At 33.1% G+C, this 17,929-nt stretch overlaps 2 protein-coding genes across 3 annotated transcripts; both read right to left on the minus strand.

Moving 5' to 3' along the window:
* Nucleotides 1-7: 7 nt before the first annotated feature.
* On the minus strand, nt 8-9,008 carry LOC103483653 (putative ion channel POLLUX-like 2). 2 transcript variants are annotated; one of them, XM_051086088.1, is made up of 24 exons: nt 8,750-9,008; nt 8,336-8,406; nt 7,881-7,999; nt 7,253-7,536; nt 6,942-7,013; nt 6,236-6,311; nt 6,003-6,101; nt 5,753-5,907; nt 5,556-5,660; nt 5,273-5,359; nt 4,254-4,338; nt 4,021-4,168; nt 3,686-3,762; nt 3,536-3,616; nt 2,676-2,870; nt 2,492-2,605; nt 1,942-2,034; nt 1,702-1,828; nt 1,526-1,602; nt 1,305-1,352; nt 1,154-1,223; nt 1,002-1,075; nt 664-774; nt 8-591 (listed from the first exon to the last, which is right to left on the minus strand). In XM_051086088.1, the coding sequence occupies exons 1-24, from the start codon at nt 8,854-8,856 to the stop codon at nt 511-513; spliced, it is 2,556 nt and encodes an 851-aa protein (XP_050942045.1). In that variant the 5' UTR covers nt 8,857-9,008; the 3' UTR covers nt 8-510. The 2 variants fall into 2 exon arrangements, with proteins under 2 accessions (XP_050942045.1, XP_008438593.2); XM_008440371.3 differs by having other exon boundaries at nt 8,336-8,409.
* A 4,089-nt stretch (nt 9,009-13,097) lies between these two features.
* LOC103483654 (serine/threonine receptor-like kinase NFP) lies at nt 13,098-16,931 on the minus strand. Its single transcript, XM_008440372.3, has 2 exons — nt 15,715-16,931; nt 13,098-13,993 (listed from the first exon to the last, which is right to left on the minus strand). The coding sequence occupies exons 1-2, from the start codon at nt 16,879-16,881 to the stop codon at nt 13,256-13,258; spliced, it is 1,905 nt and encodes a 634-aa protein (XP_008438594.1). The 5' UTR covers nt 16,882-16,931; the 3' UTR covers nt 13,098-13,255.
* Between the last annotated feature and the right edge of the window lie 998 nt (nt 16,932-17,929).

Below are 17,929 nucleotides of genomic sequence, written 5' to 3' on the forward strand. Positions count from 1 at the left end.
CAAGATCAACAATAGAATGGCTTCTCTATAATTAATTGTCTCGAGAAAGGTAGTTTTTCGTAGGAATCCCTAATAACAAGAGAGATTCGCTGTCATTAAATATCATTTCAGTACTCCACCAACTCTAATACTGTCTGATTTTAATAGTAACAACAACAACACAAGAAAGGGAAAAGAAATGTGGGACACATACAAACAAGAACTCTAAAGGCTCATTTATGCTATCTAATATCTATGATCCAACCTTTCTGAGCATCTGGAGCTGATTTCCTTATCCAAAAATGAAAATATGTTCTTCAAAAGGAATTCTACACTGTGATTTAATCTTTGAAGCACTATGATGTGTCTATATAGAGACTATTTACAATATTTTGACAATTTTGTGTGGTACTTTTTGTTCTATACCTTTATAGGGTAAAAAAGAAATAATATATTAATCGTATATATGAACATAACACCACAAATAGGGATGAAAGAGAACCTCTTCTTTTTATTTTTCTTTTTGTTTTGTTATTCACGCTCTGATATAACGATTAACGAATCTGTCAATTCAAGAGAAAGAGGTTCAGACTTGGGAATGGGATTGATTACCTGCAATGACCATAAAAATGCATCAGATTTGTATAATTACATTTCTCTCCAAGATTCCACTAGCATTATTACCTTCCTATTGTTTTTAATATAGCCAATGGCAACTTCTTGCTTTAGATGTGCTCTTTCAGAAAGTTCTGAAAATGAGAGATCCTCCCCTTGTTTCATGTAGCCACTGATATCCTATATAGCAAGAATATATGCAAATCATGATGCGATTATGTCTCATCCTTTAACTTGAGCCTACTACTCCGTTACTATGATTTGCATTTACTTATATTAGTCATCTAATGACGTGACCAGGAATGCTCAACTAAGGCAAGCGCAAAAACTCTACTTTCAACCTGATCGTTTTACTTCATTGTTCAAAGCTATCAAAAGGTAATGTCGATGAAGAAATAGAGATGTACCTTCACATAAATTTCATCGCCCTCAGCATTTAAAATATCTTTCCATACTTCATTCAATTCACTATCCTCTGCCACTGTGTCACAAAAATATATAGTTGAATCATGACGTCACTTGCACAGAAAATATTTGAGAAGTTATTTCATTTTCAGACCTTGAGCTGTGACAAGACTCATTATTTCCTCTGCTGCAATGTATGTCAGGGAAGGTTTTATTCTGGTTATCTACATGCATTGTAACAGGTACATCAAAATTTAAATACACACAAAAAGCTGCACATGAAAATTGCAAAACGAATCACTTACTTGTTTTCCCAATTTGGAGTCAACAATCTCCGCAACAAGATTTTGTACCTGAGATTAATTGACATACTATTTAGAACTACTTTCTCCACAAAAACACAATGGGAACTATGATATAATATGATCGAACTTCATAAATATATACACTTCAAAGGATAGATCTATAGTATTTATAAGAGGGTTGTGTTATTGATAATATTGATTTTGTTATAAACAATAAATACCTTAACTCCATGCTTTTTACAGATACTTTCAGCAAGGAGAAGAGTATATACTGAGTGTTTGTCCGCCCTGGATGGATCTGAAAAGTTGCAAGTTAATGCAATCCATCTTCAGGTAATTTACACATATAAACGTTATACAAGCACAAAAACACACAAGTTAGTTTTGATATTCATACCCCCAAGAAGCCATTCTCTGTCGGATATCACTGCAATGGACAAAGGAACATCTTCATTTTTTTTGAAAGACCTCTTAATATTAATTAAAGTTTCCTCTAAGGTATCATAGTCCATCGGATTTCCTATCTGCATCATACAAAACAGAGGTACAAAATTGTGGAAGGTGGCTTAAAGAACGAATTAAAATGCTTAATGAGGCTACACTCTTATCTTCATTCAATTAAGACAATACCCAGTACCCTGTGAGAAACTCTGACATTTTTTAAATTCTTGTGGTCTGCAGCTTTATTAGCCCTCTCCCTTTCTTCAAATGATGCATCTGATAAAATTTCCTGCATATACACAGGAGCTAACAATTATGGTCCAACAGCTACATTCACTTTTGATTAGCGTCTACGGGGTTGAAGAATCAATTTTATACATCTGTACTTCGGTTATAAAAAAATGTCCAGTGCATCACTTCATGACTCTCAAACTTCACATTCCTAACAACCTAGGTGTTGCCACTGTCAATAGAGATCAGCTTTCCATGAAGCGGCTTCCATTCAAGGGGAGATGAGAAGCAGAATGGGGATAAAGTGTAATGAATCTACACTCTAATCAAGTTTTAATCAACCATATGACCATGCATCTTGATTTCATCAGATCTAGACTATTATAAGCATGCAGTATTCTATCGCAGGGCACACCAGATTTTCATCCAAAAGTGATGTCAGCAGAGTCAAGATCTAGTAAAAAAAATTGTAGTCTAGCAAACTTGAATAAAACTCATACAGAAAAGAGCATTACCAATACACTACCAGGTCCAAGATAGTTATCATATTCTTCAATCATATCAACAACATCTGAGCGCCAACCAAGCAAAAGTATGCATTCTTTTGGTCCCTCAGTCCACTTTGAAGCCTGAAAGCAATGTTAAAATTAGCTACCATGCTCAGTGGCTTGTTGAAAATACAAACCACTTAAATATTACCTTGAACGATGATTTTGTTGGATGTTTGATGATTTTTTCAAATCCCTTCCTATCTGTTTCCAGAGAATCAAGTAAACCTACATTATTGTTTTTAATACTTTCCAGCTTTTTAATGGTATTACTTCCTTCTTTGGTCACATTTGCATGACCACCCGTTCCCTTATGTCCTCCAAGGAGAGGTGCTATTAACAGAACCTACATTAGAAAATAATTAACTAGAGGTGCACAAATTCAACTGAGAAAAGGAATAAGCAAAGCTGTTTCCTTCAAAACAAACTACTTGAGAACTAATCAAATCACCATATAACTCCATTAGTCCATAGCAAAACATTTTTTTGTCCACGTTGAACAACATATATTCAATGTTGTGTGTCTAAAAAAAGGTAGTATCAAGTTTTTTGCCTCCACGGCCACCCAGCCTATCTATCTATCAGAGAAAATGGAGACTACCGTGTCTTGAAAAATTACAAGAACATCATACACAAGAATTTTAAACCATTAGTTTTTGTTCTTCGGATTGCAGGCATAAGTCCAATAGAACTCAATATAAAAACTTCAACAAAACAAAAAGAAGTAAGAAGTCTAGCATAATATACTTTTTAAATCATTTCTGCGCACATATTGATTTATTTATTTGAAAAGGAAATGGTTTATTTATAACAAACTAAAATGAAAATCTTTCTTAGCACTGACAATAAAAAAATTGGTGTTTGAGTTACTATGCCCGAAGGTGCAACACAGTAATTTGATACATTTTCCAGATTAGGACCATCAAAATTCAATGCTGCTTCTTTTCTTTAGAGAAAAAAAAAGAGTGAGAGTAAGAGAGAAAATTAGCGTTTGAGGATTGTTATTCATACCTTGTCATTTTGCCGCAGAATCTCATCATCATTTGGATGGAAGTGTATCTTCCCATTTCTATAGATACCACACACAACTGCCTGTTGATATACCCATTCAGCAAAAAGGAAAGAGATTGGGGAGAAAAAACTTAGCTGATGAATAAGTACCTCATAAAATCCTTGGCGTAATTCTTTATAACTTAGACCAACAAAATCGGGGGAATTGAATAGATTAAATACATTTTCTGCAATTCAAAGCATTACAAATTTAAGTAGACGGGAAACTGAAAGGCCAACAAATTAAAGAATAAGTTTTTAAATGTTACGAGCATCTAGTCTTTTACTTCCTTAATTCTTGTGGTTCATTTAGTCATCCTTCGTGATAACACTTGAATGAGAAGATGAAAGTTTCTTTTTTCAATATTTCTTCCAGTTGTTCCAAGAAATAAGTTTCTCCCTGTACTTTCCTAAGCAATTAGGATAACCACAAATTTATTACATACTCCGATAGTTCAACAAGTGTCTGTAAATTTTTATGAGTCCCTTTTGCCGTGAACACTGGACAAATAATTTAGAGGCAACATTCTCCACTGGCTCTACTTTCAGTCCTGTGACGGACTTCAAGAGCTCACATGTGTTGGAACTAGAAACCTGAATTCAAAAAAAAAAAAAGTCCAAATTTAGCTATTCATAGGAGAAATTTGGAACACCAATCAAGTTTTTATTTATTGCATACCTCAACAATAGTTGGGATGGAGTCCATATTTGCAATGGGTTGAAGTGCAAGAACAGAGAGAAATGCATCTGTATCAACTTCATACCTAATAAACTTGTGGGCAATATGCTTTAGTTAATCAATAATTCCAAGATTGATTTCTCCTATTCAAGATTAAAATAAGCAATCCTGCATCCTAGACTGGACAATACCTCAATTTCAAGTGCATTTTAGCTAACTGAATGAGTACCAAAAGCACTATTTAGCAGGAATCAGTGTGACTACATATCCAAGAAACCTTTAGCTTCAATTGGTCCCAAAAGAAACTTTCCTTCTAAAAGTCTCCAGGATAACTACTCAAAAAAATTTCTTATAACAACGATTACTTCCTATATCACCACAACTGTAGAAGAAAAAAAAAATTAAGGATGGCTGAGAAACCTACACAAGAGGATAATTCATCTCAATATCCACTGGAGAACAGTGGAAGGAACAAAGTGAAGTAATCATATTTGTCTATCACATAAATACAATCAAGGAACCATAAAATACTGGAAGAAAACAAAATATTAAAAGCGTTGTGAAACCAACCCACCTACCCTTTGAAAGGACAGGTTAACTCTTATAAGCTTTGGAAGAAATGCTAAAATATGTATCTTTTGTCGCCTTCAAAAACTAATAAATTAATAATAATAAGTCATTAGACGAACTTCAACTTCTCTAAAAGGAGAGACATTCTTGAAATTTGATGAAACTTTATATAAAGGTCAAAAGCAACTGCCTACAATTTATGAAAACCAGAATAGCCATCCCCACTCCATAAAACTATTAATCTAGATCAACAGTTCATACAAATTGCATCAACTTTGGAGCCAACTACTAAAATTCAGTAACATTTGCACAGAATCGTTATCTTTACTGAACAAAAATGGGTTCAAAACTTTCAGAGAAAAAATGATAATAAGTAAGGAAAGATAACCACACTATGAAACTACAGGACACGAAACAAAGAAATATACTTGTAACAGACAATTTCTTACCGGTCTCCTTTTGTTGGCAGTATGATTACCGCTCGTGCCATACTGGCAGCAGCTCTTTCAAATGATTTAGTTAAGCTAAGACTACAACTGTGAAACCAAAAGCTCAACCGAGTTAGATGAGACCAAAGATAAGTCAGAGCAATAAAGAAAATAATCTAGTAACTTCACTTCTTTTGGGAAAATCAAATAAGGCAACTCCAAATGCAGATCTAAAAGACAGCAAATAATTTCTGTCTCCTATTTACATGAAAAAAAATTACAAAAATAACTTCATCATGATTACCTCTTTGTAAGAACGTCAATGTGGTAAAGATCTTTCGCAATATTATCAGCTAACTTGTCCATTTGTTTCCTAGGAAGATCAGACATGAGAAGAATTCTCTGTCTCCTGAAATATTGACCAAAAAGAAACTGTACTTGTCAATGTTTATAACACATGGTGTTGACATAGACTCTATGAAAAGAGGAGCCAACAGTTACCTAGCAGTCGCAGTGCCTAAGCGAACAGCAAATTCATGGTACTTGTTTAGCTGCTTCAGTATAAAAGTCAAATGACTATTGACACCACAAATGATGATGTGATCAGATTCCAAAACTTGAACTTGTGCACCTTCCCTCAGCCTTTGCATGTTATGCTGCCCAAACAACAAGCATAGGTATTAAGTGTATGGAAATTAGCTTCTGTAAGCAACTACTTTCTCTTCTGTTTTCTTTTTGTCTTGAAGCTTACCCTAAACTGCTCTGTCATTGTGCTAAGTAGACGGGAGTAAAATAATATGCCCCATATGGCAAGAATGAAGCCTATAACTCGTTCAACTCGTGTTGTTTGCTGGCGGTTAAAAAATATAAAATTCTCTAAGTCAGATAAAAGTTCTTAGATACTTGAATGATTTTAAGAAAACAGTTGATATTCATCATTAATAACATAGATCACAAGGACTTTAAAATGAAAATGCAGCATACTTTCAAGTGAGTAGATGATGAACATAGACATGCCCATGCTTCCCATAAGCAGTCCTCCAGAGATTGAGTGCTACCTCTGTACAAGACACTCCCAGATTGGCAAATAAGAATGTGCATCACATGAAGGAAGGATCAATGAGCTAACAGATGAGGATCAAACTAACAATTGATTGCAAGAATTTTAACGTATGTCAGTATTTGACATATTAGAAGTTTAAGTAACAAAAATCAACTGACAGAAAAATTATAACATAAAACTAGATTGTCAATTATCTAATTTTGTCAATTATCTTGTTATTAAAAATTAAAGATGAAACAAATAAATTGTTAGGAAAATGTATCTATTATTTTAAAATAGAAAATTGAAGACAAAAGTATAACAAAACAGGCCTTTGCTCATCCCGTCACATCTTATTTTTTAGTATAACTGTCGCATTAATCAATGCAGTTCTCTTTTCCCCTAAAATTGACAAGGGAAAGTGACTGGAGGGGATAGGAGACGATAGTCATACCCCAACAGATTCAAAATCCTCCCACTTGAACTCCCCAGTTTTGAACACAGGTAACAGAACGGAATTAAATCACTTTTCCAGGTTTGCAATGGGAAGGGTTAAATATGCTATGGATCAGATCTTACCATCTAAAGCATGAAGTCTGTTTGAAGCTGCAGTTTAGTACTTAGCAGAAAGGAAGAAAAGTAGAGTACCTGAGCTTGAAGAACAGGAAACCACCGATCAAAATAAATGAGATGCATGCCACAAGGAGCACCACTAAGAACCTTAAAATTTGAAAAAAAGGAAGCGCAAATGATTTCACAAACTTGTAAGAAAAGGGATCTCTTCTGAAAAATAAAAAGAAAATAATAGAGAGTAATGCAAAACATTCATGGAATACAGGGTTCTTGCAGTTTATCTATTTCTTCCGTTACATTTGAAGTCTATCACAGTATCAATTCAGATGAGTGAAAATTACTCCCCCAAAATATGAACAAGGGTAACAAATATGCACCTCACTTACGTGCCAACATTTCTCTCAAGTTGAATGTTGAATAGGTATATCAGTCGTGCAAAACTCCATCTGATATCTCGAAAAGCAGGCAGGTATACATCCAATTGAAGGGGTGTCGGTTTATTCAAGGCATTAGATACACATGCAAATGGCAAGCTAGCTCCAAAATTTTGAACAATAAAGGGGAATATCTCTAGGACAGTTTTGGCTATAGACTTAACGGAGGTAACTTGTGTCAGACTTAAAAGGCAACATGAAAATACAACTTTGACCGCAACCTTAGCTTGGATAGCCTGATACAATTCCAGTGCATCATTATCAGAAATCAGCAAGTTTTTGTGAACTAAAAGCATAGTTATATAATAAGAAGTTCTCTATATGGCAAGAGATCAAAAAAAAAATCATGAACTTGCTCTACCAGCAATGTTTCTTAGAATTAAATAGTTCTGGATGTTTCTTAGAAAATCTAACAGTACAGATCAAAAAAATACTGCCCATTATTTACACAGAGTTAATTATCAAGTTACGAAACAGCAAAGTCTAGATGTATAAGGCAAGATACCAAGCAAGTTGGCAATAGGACCTTAATGCAAAACCCAAAAGATAAAACAGCTTTTCAGCCCTATCCAACACTCACCTGAGAAAAAATATTCGGGTTAACTCTATATACACTGGCATTCTCATCATTTGAGCTGCTTGTACACATTGAAGTCCGTACTCGATCATGTTTCTTTTGAGAATACCCCTCCCATATCCCTGCCATAGAATCACCATCATCAGGAGAATAAAACCGACAGATCTACAGGATCAATTCGATAGCTAAGAAGCTGTACAAGAGATGAACGCCGGTTTGTACACAAATCACAACATACATTAAAACCGTCGTAGTACTGTAGCTTAACAAATTAATTCAAAGGCAACCATGTGGTACAAGGAAAGAAACGGTGAAAAGCCGAAACCATAACCGTTTTGATTAAACTGGGACCATGAAATAAATCAGACTGTCTTGAAAGTTCAAAGTATTCAAGTCTAAAACAGATATCGTACTCTCGTAAAGGCACATTTCGTAAGATACATCTACGACAGACTCACCTCCACTAATCAAGAGAGGACAAGCATTAAAATCCAAGTGGTCGGTCCACGAAAAGTGGAATGGCAAGGTTCTGCTGGAAAAATGATGTGAAACAGTTAAACATACGTCTAATCATGCAATTAATTAGACCAAAACAAAAGAAGAACAAGAACAAGAAGAAGTCTCCGTTTGAGAAACAGTGTAGTGGGAATCATCGGGTTTATTTATAAAAGAAACAGCGGAGTTTCCAATACACAACAAAATCTCAATCCGTAATGAAATCGTAGCAGTTCAAGCGGTAAAGGAATTACGCGCGAAAATGAAAGAACGATTAAGTGGAATGGTATTCAGTGAAGTCGGAGATAGGGTGGTGGTGGAAAAGGAAGTTGGAGTAATGGAGAGGAAGAGAGAAGCGAAGATTGGATAAGAAGTACCTGGAATTCGAAAAGGGAATGTTGCGACGGAATCGAGGAAGTGACGAGGGGGGAGAAAGGCGTAAGATTGAGCATTGATGTTGACAAAGAAACATGTGGCTCTGCATCTGCGTATTGCCGTGGCTGTTGAGCGATGCTTTGGAAATGAAGAGATGGTGGACGAAGAAGGAGACGGTGAGTGCCGGAGAAGGGTGGAATTGGAGGAAGACGACCAAAGAATGGAAAATGGCCGGTGTATTCTCTTCCCATATTAAATTTAAAGAATCTCAGCGCTGCTTTACCGAACGTTTTCTTTTTAATTTTTCTTTTTTTTTCTGGAAAATTATTTTAAAGGGTGGAAAATGTTTATAAATAAAAACATCTCAAATTTATTTATAATACGACACAATAACTAATCCAATTGACCCAAGTAATTTCGTTTCTAAAATTCTAATCTTCATTTTTATTTTTCTTTTGTTTTTTTAGATATTATCTATCCACATTTTTACCTAAAACTTACCAATGTATTTACAAATTGTATTTTCTCGGTTATTATTTCGATGTTGTTTTCAAATATAATAAAAGTATGATATCCATTGTGATAGATATTTATAGGGTTCTCCTAATTTTAGAGATGAATTTCATTACTTAGCCATAAATTTGCGACTTTTTTATTTTACAATTAAAATATCAATAACCTATTCACTACCAAATTGATTTTTCTATTAAAATATATTTATTTATATAATTGGTATGAATTTGATTAAAAATAATTATCCATATTTATATATTGATTGTTATTTTCTTTTATAATTAATGTAGTGTTTTGTTTGTTCAACTTGATCCCTGGAGTTCATGAATTCATCGACATTTATTTATTTATTTATTTATATATATATATATATATATAGATAGATATATAGATATGAAATAAGTGGAAAAAATGATGGTTGAAGTAGTGAATTGTGAATTTTGTAATCCATATAAGTGTGGCCATCAAAAAGGGAAGATAGCGATGGTTCGCGCGGTAGGTAAAACAGCGGTGGTAGACATTTCCATTTGTAGTTGGACCACCCAAATATTGTTTTCTTTTAACAATATATATATATATATATATTCCTCCGAAATAACACTCCCAACAACGATAAAAGAGAGAAACAAAATTGGTTATTTTTCTAATATATTAAAATGAACGAACATATTTTTAACACCTAACAGAAAATTATATTATGAAAAGAAGGAAGTGGGAATGATAAATTGTAAAGAGTAAATGTTATTTCTATCGATCAATTTTGTGATGTTTATAAATAATTTATACTTGAAATATATAAGTTAATAAACCATGTTATTATTACTGTTTCTTATATATATTTCCTAAGTTTGTAAACCAATAATTGATGTACGACATTATTTAATTCACACTAGGCATAAATATTGTAAAAAATTAATGAGAGCTCTAGTCTAGCAAATTTATAATTTTATTAAGTATAATAGAAGTGAAAATTTAAATTTAGTTTGCATTTTAATCCACATGTCAATTAAGCTATGTTCGATTTAACAATCAAGCAATAATGATTACATTAATAATAAATAAAATAACTATAATGTAATATAAAGGATTGTGTATGATAATAATATGACATTGATTTTATGTGCTACAAATGTTCGAATTAGTGAAGTATAAATTTTTTTAAAAGGTAACTGTAAACATACAAGTTAAATGAAGTATATAATTCAATATGTCGTTAAAATACTTTTAGTAACTATAAGACATGTCGTTGAATATATCCATCATTCTCATATATTCGGTCTATTTTTCTCCTTCTTTTGAGAACAATTAATTATGTGGGCTTACCCATCTATACAAATGACGAGATATTTATAGTATCGAAACATATTTTATTTTTATTTAATTATATCGTACTGATGTAATAATTAAAAAATAGGTGTTGCGTGTGAATATGTTACTTATTTTGGACTTTTTTTTCTCATTAGATACAGAGGTTGAACTTATTTGTCATATATTTATTAAAGAAAAAAAAAACAAATGATATTAATAAAGATCTGTGGAAACTTTCGATCTAATGTCAAACAAATTTATTTAATACGATATAGTTATCTCAGTTATGTAGTTAGGGTATATCTTAGCTATATGCATGTGAGTTGGGTATAATATTTATTTCATGATTTGAATATTGTCTTTTTGTTCCAATAATTTTGATTCCTATTCATTTTAATTTATATATAAGAGATAACTTTTTAATTTTATTTTAATATTTGTACTTTGTGCTGGTCTATTTTAATCTAGGGTTTTGAAAATAACATCATATTCTTATTCCTTTAATTTTCTCTTTCATATCATTTAACTAAAGTTTGTTGCAACAATACATTCATTAAATTTCTAAAAATGTACCAATGACCGGTTTGTATTAGGGTTTAGAAAAGCGATGAAATACTCTATATTTATTAGAAGAACAATAATAATAATATTATTTATAGTTATAAAAACAATAGTTTGAATTTTGAAGGATACAACTGGATCCTAAAATTAGAGAGGAACTAGAGAGGTAGTGTAAAGTTTATAGATATGTAAATTTGATACAAATTTGTGATTTGAATATTTAGTAAAAACAACCTCGAAATTTGAGGTGTATGAATTGATTTTAGATTGGATAGAATATAATATATATATATATATATATATATATATATATAATATAGTTGAAAGTGATGTGTGGATCACATCATGTGGTTCCCTCGTGGTTAGAGGCATCTTTGTTTCTTTTATTGGAATGAATGGACCATACGTCATCGTTTGTTAAACTCTGCTTTGTCCAAATTCACTTCCCACGTGCGGCTCCACACTCTCGTGCGCTGTAAATTATTCAAATTGAATTAACAAACAAATTTAAATAAATATTTTGAAGTAAAAAAAGGTTGTTTTATAAATAAATTAAGGATAAATTTTCAAACTAAACAAAATTAGGGCCCCTAACTTCGTATCCACTAGCCAGTGTAATGGCGGCATCATGAACAACGTGTGGGTGCTTGTAATGAAATGACTTTACCAAGGCCAATATTGCACTTTTGTTTGTGGGCAAGACAAGCGGTGGTTAAAAAGTGTACTCAAATCTCAACCAATTGAAGACAAAAAAAAAAAAAAAAAAAAAAAAAAGTGACCCAAGTCTTAATATCTGGCCTATGCCCTACCAAAGGAAAGTGATATAGTGGCCATTTTGGTTTTCAGTTTGAACAAAACCTAGTTGCAATTAATTCTTGTGGTTGAAACTATTTTTGTGTTTGGATGATAAAATTAAAAATTTATTCCTATAGATTTTTAATTAGGATTAATTGATTGAAAATTAGAATACAATGAGATTAAATATGTGATATAAAATTAGATTGGGTTTGATCATTCAAAGTTTTTTTTCGTTCTCTTTAAATTAACCTTAAAATTGGATTTGAAATCAATGATTTTTCTTATATATGGTAACAAACAACCCGATTTATTTGAAATACTTTACAATTTTAATTTTAGAAACAATGCATTCAAGTGTCACACTCATCGTGAAGATGAGCGGTCCCAAGTCAAACGGAATTGAAGCATTGTTTGGGCTTTCATTAGGTCAATTGAACCTTAAATACATAAGCATGCAGTGACCCAATCCTTGGGTTGATACAATTATTTCTTTGACCAGTTTTAACATTCTTTTAACAAAATATGCTAACTGAAACTATAATATATCCACGCATCGTAATAGAATTTTATTGAAATAGAATTTTATTGATGGATGAGTTGTAATGAGTTTTAACCATAAATGTAATTGAATAGTTTTTTTTTTTTTTTTATCGCATTTCTTAGATTAAGAATTTTGTCAAAATTACTTACTATTACCTTTCCTTTACCCTTGAGGGTCAAGCAATAATAGTAACAATAAATAAGACAAAAGTTATAATTTTCCAATTGTAACGATAATGGTAGTTATGTAACGGTAATGAGAAGATGTCCATCGACAAGATTTTATGATGTTCGCGATGCATTTTTATAAAATTATCTCAACACTCTTGCTATCAGCTATAGTCTAAATTGTAGTAATCATTTTTTGCAGTTGTTTCTTTGTACTTAACTAAATCAAGAATAAAAAAAGAACAGTGGCTATTTAATAACACAAACTTCATTGATATATATATATATATATATATATATATATATATATATATATATATATATATATATATATATATACATATCTTAAACCACCAGCTAGTTGCTCTTACTCTGACAGACATTGACAATATACAAATCAACCATTTTTTCAAGCAAAACAAACTATAAAATGATGAGAAAATGAAAACAAAAAACACAACATCAAGAACAAAAATGAAGTATTGTACAATAACTAAACCAAAAACTTATCCAAATGTATCTACACAAACTTTATTGCAAAACTATACTCTTTAAGCTTCTAATTATTGTAGTAATATATATACAATATGCTTTTCCCTTTGTATAGCAGGCGAGTTTAGTTACCTAGCTGTTAAGGGAGGAGCTGATAAATTATCATCAGAGAAATCGAACACGGCCTCATCGGTCTTGCTTAGCGCATAAACCACCTCCACCATGCTCGGCCTCTTTGTTGGATCCTTCTGCAAGCAACTAACAGCCACATTCATCGCATCCATCAAACTCTCCATCGGGCAAGATTGCTCGAAAAGCGCTTCATCAATCCAACTCTTCAAACTTTCCAACTTATCCTTCTCCTTTCCGTCCAAAAATTCAGTACTGGCTCTCATCCATAAAACATCTCCTTCGTTGTCAATGGCCTCCTTCCCAGATATCAGCTCGAGCAGAACAACTCCGAACGAGAAAATGTCCATCTTCGTCGACACGACTCCATCGGCTATGTATTCCGGTGCTATATAGCCTTGAGTCCCAACAATGTGCATAGTTATGGCATTGCATCCTGACTTTGCCAACCCAAAGTTGGCTATCTTAGCCCTCATGTTTGCATCCAGCAGAATGTTGCTGCTTTTTATGTCTTTGTGAACAACTTGCGGCCTCGTGTGCTCATGGATGTATAGTAGTCCGTTAGCAACATCGATCGCAATCCTCAATCTTGTTCTCCAGTTTAGTTTCTGCTTTTGGCTTTCGTGTAGCCATGAATAAAGTGAACCATTCTCTACATATTCATAAATTAGGTAGCAGGTTGCATCTTCAGGGTCAACGCAAAAGCCTTCAAGCTTCACTAGATTACCATGGTTTACCTTCAATGACACGCAAAATATGATCCATCCATACACATTAAATTACTCCAAAATGATCGAATATAATACCCACAACTAAGAAATTGACATCGCAACAATCAAATTCAAACAATTAGCTAAAGTTAAGGTTTCACTTTTTCAAGTCTCTTTCCCATGTTTATTTTAAAATGGTGGAAGTTGGAGATAAGAGAATATAGCCTTTAAATTAAGAACAAGAGCCAGATATGTCACTCTCATTAGTGTATAAACTATTCATTAAACAAAAGATTATAATTGTTGTCACTACAATTACCATTATTAAGAGCCTATAAAATGTTAGATGTGTAAGATGACGTTTAAAAGAACTTTGAAAACTTGTTTTTTCAATTTCAAAATATTTTTTATCAACATTTATAAAAAATTGTGGAGGCATGATACAAGGCTACTATGAATAATGAAATCAAATACTTAAAATCATGAAATTTAAAAGGTAAAACAAATCCTTTCTTCTATAATACACTTACAAAAAAAATCCATTTTTGTACCTTCCCCAATGTTTGGGTATTTCTTTTAAATATAATTTGTAGAACTTGTAATCAATGATTTCACAAACGCTAAATTAAGTGATGGATCAATTTATATAGTAAGCAAAACTAATTTACTTACTGATCAAAATAATTGCAAAAGACCTAGATAGTAGCTTATTCCGTGATTTAAAACAATTCACGTACCATTTATATTAACTAATATTAAGAAAATTGGATGACAAGCTAGAAAACTTCCTCTCTTAGCTTAGACAGCCTAATTAATCCTCCAAATTAGGCTCAGTAAATTCATTCACCAACAATAAATATATAGTTGAAATATCCCAAAAACTTAAAAGGATCAAATTGAATAAAAAAATCAAAATAAAGGATGAAAACATATATTCATACGAATTTTATCATAAATTAATATATATATATATATATATATATATATATATATATATATATATATATATATATATATATATATTCAAAGGAGTAAAAGGAAAAGAAAAAGAAAAAGAAAAAAGAAAAAAGAAGAAGAAGAATAAAGACAAAAATCGTGAGAGACTATAAAGGCAAAATGAAAAAAAGGTTATTGAAAAATGAACAAAAGTATTCAAAAGGTCAAACCTTCAGCTTCCCAACCCCAAAAGGAAAGGGGAAAATGAAAGCAGTGTTGTTTTGCCCTTTTTCGTCTTTTCCTTTGTCTTATTCAACGCTTCGTACTTAATTTTCAATATTTTTATTTAATAAGATATTTATTTTTCCTTAATCATTCAATTATGCACTAAATAACATTCAACTTTAATTTTCCAAAACCATTAGCTAATACCACACAACTCATTTACATTTAAGATTCAAAGGGACCGCTTTTTGCTTAATTGTATATGATTTAAGACGTTTGGTTAACGACATAATTTTTCTTGTTTGCAAAAACTTGAACCCAATGTAAATAAAATTTATAATTTCAAAAGCACTTATAATATTTAAGTATATTAAGTTAACTACTATACATAAGTTAAATTTCTCTTCGAAGGTTAAGAAACGTTTTGAGTTTTTAAAATATACACACACAACACAAATTCCTAAGTAGATTTTGAATAACGAATTTTAGAAGAAAAAAAATGTTTTTAAGTAAATAATTATAAATTAAATGCAATAATAAAATAAAGTAAATGAAGAGAGAAGAAATTAAAAAAGGAAATTTGTTACCTTCTGCAAGATCTTGAGCTGTTCATAGGCATTCCACTTCATCTTCTTGATAGCAAAATCAACTCCACCGATTGTTCCCTTATAAACCGAACCTTGAATCAAGCTACTTTCGCTAAATCCATCCGTCGCTTCATTAAGCTCCTCAATTTTAAACACTCTATATTTATCCAAACAATCAGACACATCCGCCATTAAATCAACTTCCATTTCCTTCCTTTTCCCTTTCCAAATCCCAACATCCTGCACTCTCTGTTTCTCAAATCTTTCCTCCATTTCCCTCTCATTCTTCCTCCTCTTCCCCACTCCAACAACCCACAAACCCACCGCCAAAATCAGCAAAAACCCAACAATCCCCAAAGCAATTGCCAGCCCTGTAACTGCTCTGTTTTTCACTTCTCTCACTGGCGCCGGTGCCTGCTCCGGAGACGGCGGCAGCACAATGGGCTGTGTCAAATTGGGAAGATGACTCACCGGGATGAAAATCGTTTCGAATGGTTGCGGGTTTGGCCAATTCGCGGCTCTGATTTCCGATGCTTGTACTCCAAACCTTGAAGCTATGGAGGACATAGTATCGGCGGGCTGAATCACGTAAGAGACCATGAAATTGATCCGATTTTGGAGTTGAGTGGGATTAGGGCATTTGCAGAAGATGGGGAAAACAACGTTGACGCCGATGTCGAGATTGGTTGGGATTAAAGTGGGATTGGCGATTTCCACGGATTGGAAAGTGGTAAGATTTTGAAATTTGGAGGTGGAGACGAGCCAGAAATTGTCGCCGGCGTTGATTTTGTAGGAGAGATTAGCGTAGGAGATACTGACGGAGGCGTTGACGGAGTGGCAGGAGCAGGTGATGGGAATGAAGAGAGGTTGGCCGGGGAGGAGAGGGAAAGTAGCGTTGGAGTCGGAGATGTTGCTGGGACGGGAAATTTCGAGGCGGCTGACCCAGAAGAGGTCAGCAATGGCAGCCAAGTCGAGGAAATTGGGAGGGGAGGCTCTGTAGAAGACATAGGCCTGGCATGGGTTGGCAGTTTGGTTGGCGGAGCAGGTGTAGCCGTCGGCGTCGGGGGCTTGGGCGGCGGAGTAATGAAAGAAGAAGAAGAAGAAGAAGAAGAAGAAGAAGAAAAGTAAGAAGAGAAGAGAGGAGCAATGGCGGATTGAGGAATACATATCTGGGGGTTTAGGGAAGGGTGTGTTTTGGGTTTGATATGCAAAATGTGGTTTTTAAATGGGAAAGCCGAAATAGAGAAAAAGGAAAGAAATGAGTAGTCAAAGTCAACATGGAAGTCAAGCCAATCAAAAGGACTTATTTTGATGAAATTTACGGTGGTGCCACTGGAGAGAGAAGAATGAAATTTGTAATTTTCTTCGGTGACATATGAAGTTTTTATATTGTAATGAACCGAACCCTTAAAAAGGACCTCACAGCTTTGAATGCGAGATGAGATATTGAGATGAGAGTTTTAGCGAAGTGCAAGTGAACAGCTACCTAAGTGAGGATACGCCAAAAGCTTTTTAAGGAAATTTTTCAAAAGAAATGGAGGCATATTCTTATCGCGTACTGTTTCATTATCTAGACAGAGTATATCTCAAGACGGTTGAAAATTTTGTTTTTCTTAGGAGTCAATCTCGATCGAGATCAAACCTGAGATTCTTTCCGAATTAAAAAATCCTCTTTTCTCTTAAACCATACCCGAAACGTGGGGTGGGCTATCCACTCCACTCCCCTCAGATTTCTTAAAATAATAGTTTCTTAAAATCATATAACATTATAAATGGATTTATACTCTATAAAAAATGAAGTATTTAGCAACATATTCAAAAAAAAATCTATCCTCGATAAAATATGATTGATTTTTTTATATTTGTAACTAAAAAAAATAATGTTTATATATGTCATTATTTTGAGTCTAATGACTATATTGATAAGAATCCTAAATAAATAAAACTCCACAGGTGATTTAGTTGGCAAAGGAAGAGAGCAAAACCTAAGGCATCTAATCCAATTCTTCCCCGTTTCCTTGCATCAAATTATGTTGAAATTAGAGTGACATACATTTTACTGATCTATACTAGTCGATTAGCTGAACTCATCTTATCCTCAAATTAGCAACTTAGACTTCACTAAAAACACACATTTTACCATCAAGAACTTAGCTCAACTAACATACTTGGAGAACAAAAAGTCTTCGGTTTGAATCCGCACTAATATTTGTTG

The sequence above is a fragment of the Cucumis melo genome, chromosome 6, assembly GCF_025177605.1.
Source record: "Cucumis melo cultivar AY chromosome 6, USDA_Cmelo_AY_1.0, whole genome shotgun sequence".
Lineage (NCBI taxonomy): Eukaryota > Viridiplantae > Streptophyta > Magnoliopsida > Cucurbitales > Cucurbitaceae > Cucumis > Cucumis melo.

Coding starts and splice junctions, on each gene's coding strand:
- LOC103483654 (XM_008440372.3), bottom strand. CDS start 16,881: ATGTATTCCTCAATCCGCCATTGCTCCTCTCTTCTCTTCTTACTTTTC. Junction 13,994..15,714: donor AGCTCAAGATCTTGCAGAAG/GTAACAAATTTC, acceptor GTGTCATTGAAG/GTAAACCATGGTAATCTAGT.
- LOC103483653 (XM_008440371.3), bottom strand. CDS start 8,856: ATGCAGAGCCACATGTTTCTTTGTCAACATCAATGCTCAATCTTACGC. Junction 5,360..5,555: donor ATTGACGTTCTTACAAAGAG/GTAATCATGATG, acceptor TTGGTTTCACAG/TTGTAGTCTTAGCTTAACTA. Junction 775..1,001: donor GCGATGAAATTTATGTGAAG/GTACATCTCTAT, acceptor CTTGCTATATAG/GATATCAGTGGCTACATGAA.